This window comes from Talpa occidentalis, unplaced genomic scaffold, assembly GCF_014898055.3.
Source record: "Talpa occidentalis isolate TD23 unplaced genomic scaffold, MPIMG_talOcc4v2.1 talOcc4.16, whole genome shotgun sequence".
In the NCBI taxonomy this organism is placed as follows: domain Eukaryota; kingdom Metazoa; phylum Chordata; class Mammalia; order Eulipotyphla; family Talpidae; genus Talpa; species Talpa occidentalis.
This window is the reverse complement of record NW_023601653.1, coordinates 81,056,135-81,058,707: the sequence shown is the minus strand read 5'-3', so window position 1 is coordinate 81,058,707 and position 2,573 is coordinate 81,056,135. Positions and strand designations below refer to the sequence as shown.

The 2,573-nt window shown below is 41.0% G+C and overlaps 1 protein-coding gene across 1 annotated transcript; it reads left to right on the top strand.

The window, feature by feature from the left end:
• The first annotated feature begins 1,215 nt into the window (after nt 1–1,215).
• Nucleotides 1,216–2,151, top strand: LOC119248474 (olfactory receptor 6C2-like). The gene has a single exon (XM_037515428.1). It carries the CDS (start codon nt 1,216–1,218, stop codon nt 2,149–2,151), a length of 936 nt encoding a protein of 311 aa, XP_037371325.1.
• The last annotated feature ends 422 nt before the right edge of the window (nt 2,152–2,573 follow it).

Sequence of the window (2,573 nt, the reverse complement as noted above, 5' to 3'; positions counted from 1 at the left end):
TTGGCTTCAGAAAATAAGATTTATAGCAAATATGTGTATGATATTAACGTGTGGTAAGGGTTATCATAAGCATGTTACATGGTTTATTTCACTGAAAGCTCCTGGCAAGGCTGCAGTGTTCTATTTCCATTATCCCCATTTTACAGAACAGGAAGCTGGGAGCACAGAGAGATTGAGGGACTTGATCCAGGTCATTCAGCTTGTACTTGACAGATACATGATTGATTCCAGACAAACACTTCCAAGGTCCATGTACACTTAACTCTGCTTTACTGAACATGGATTCCACTTCTGCGGTCATAAAAAGGGAACAATGTCAGGTCCACATGTCCGTCAGCTATTTATACCTTTAATCCTGGTCTACAAATGAGGTTAACTCAATTGTGCATCAAAGCTTTCTGCTGAGGATGGAAATAGAAAATAAGGGAATAATATAGAAACAGAGAAAGTCAGACAAAATGGCTATCAAATGACTTTTTGGGAAAAATGTAACTTGGCCTTTATACATGAACTAAATAATGTCTGTTTACTTGGTGAGGTACCTGGAGAGAGTGGGAGGGCATAACCACCATCCTCCAGTTACATGCATTCTATGAAGTACCATAGTAGGAGCAAAGGAATTTTAGGATTGAGCTTTTGAGTTCAGAAGTATTGTAATTGGGGAGTTGAGGGGGAGAGTAAGCAGAGGTGCAGAGGAAGTTTGATGGAGTGTGGTGGAGACTGTGGGCAACTTGGTGGTGGGAAACTCTGGTGACCGACCTGAGGAGAGACATCCTATACTGTGAAAAAAAATCTATTTAAAAAACACTAAAAACACCTGAAAAGTTTTGTAATTGAGAGACTATCCCATAAAGTATAGATCAAAAGGGATCACTCCTATCCAATAGGAATTCACAACCAAAGTATGAATTTGAAAACAATGAATTGGAAATGGTGCTGTGAATCTGGAGATCCTGGCATGTTGTCACAATTTCAGTAGCAGTAAATTTCAAGAGAAACTGTCCATAAATTTAGTGTCCCCACAGTACATCTCAGTGGCGTTGAGAGAATTACCCCATCACATCCCAGTGAATTTAGTTAAGGAAAGACATGTGTGTGACTCGATTTGCTTGGTGCAGGGAGAGACTGTCTGATTCTGCCATATTTTGACATTGCTCCTCAGATGCATTTTCTGTGGCATTTCTGTGAAGATTGGGCAAGAGTATGGAAGCAGTGATGAGAAACCATTCAGCAATAACAACGTTCATCATCCTGGGGTTGACAAGTGATCCACAGCTAGAGATTTTGGCTTTTGTCTTTCTGTTTATCACATACGTGTTGAGCGTGATGGGGAACCTGACCATCATTGTTCTCGTCTTCGTGGATGCACATTTAAAAACTGCTATGTACTTCTTTCTGCAAAATTTCTCTTTCTTGGAAGTCTCATACACTAGTGCCTGTGTCCCTGTCTACCTGTACATGATATCAAGTGGGGACAAGACCATGACCATCAAAGCCTGCTTTACCCAGATCTTTTTTGTCGTCCTGTGTGGAGCCACAGAGTTTTTCCTGTTGGCGGTGATGTCGTACGACCGCTACGTGGCCATCTGCAAGCCCCTGCATTACGTGACCATCATGAACAGCAGAGTCTGCAGGATTCTCATAGTCTGCTGCTGGGTGTGTGGCTTCCTGATCATCCTCCCATCCCTCAGCCTTGCCCTCCATCTGGAATTCTGTGGCTTTGTTATCGACCATTTTTTCTGCGATGCTTCCCCCATACTGAAGAATTCCTGTTCAGATACGTGGTTGATAGAGCAGCTGGTTATAGTCAATGCTGTGTTGACCCTCATAATGACCCTGTTCTGTGTGGGTCTGTCCTATGTATACATCATTAGGATGATCCTGAGGTTGCCTTCCATGCAGCAAAGAAAAAAAGCCTTTTCTACCTGTTCTTCCCACATGATCGTGGTCTCTATCTCCTATGGCAGCTGCATATTTATGTATATCAAACCCTCAGCTAAGGATGAAGTGGCCATTAATAAGGCAGTTTCTCTGCTGATAGTATCTGTTGCTCCCTTATTGAATCCTTTCATTTACTCCCTGAGAAATAAACAAGTAAAGCAGTCTTTCCATGATACCCTCCGAAGACTTGCATTACTTTCAAGGAAATAGTAGATTATCGAATTGGGAATTTAAGTTAAAGAAAAAAAAATTTGTCTGCTTATGGAAAGATATGTAGCGGGGGAGTTGTATATTCTCATAATATGAGGAATAATAGAGTTGGGCATAAAGTCTAGGAAGGAACTCTGCCGGAGCCAGTATTATGCAGATTCATGTTTCTCTATTAAAATTTCTGTTTCTTCCTAACCTACATTTCAATCAGTTCTTATTAATTTTCTCAAATATGCACTGGTCATTATAGGCAGTGAAGTGTCTATTCTGTTCATGTCAGTGCTTTTCCCCTCCCTGCAACATAGCCTCTGTTTTCTTTCCAAGAGCATAAGCACACCAATTTTTAGGAAATCTAAAGCTTCCTTCATCTCCAACCCTATCTTATTGATGCCTCACAGTAAATGTATGGTTTTCATGGAATA

Bases quoted from the DNA above. Each gene is read 5' to 3' on its own strand.
- LOC119248474 (XM_037515428.1), top strand. From the start codon at position 1,216: ATGAGAAACCATTCAGCAATAACAACGTTCATCATCCTGGGGTTGACA.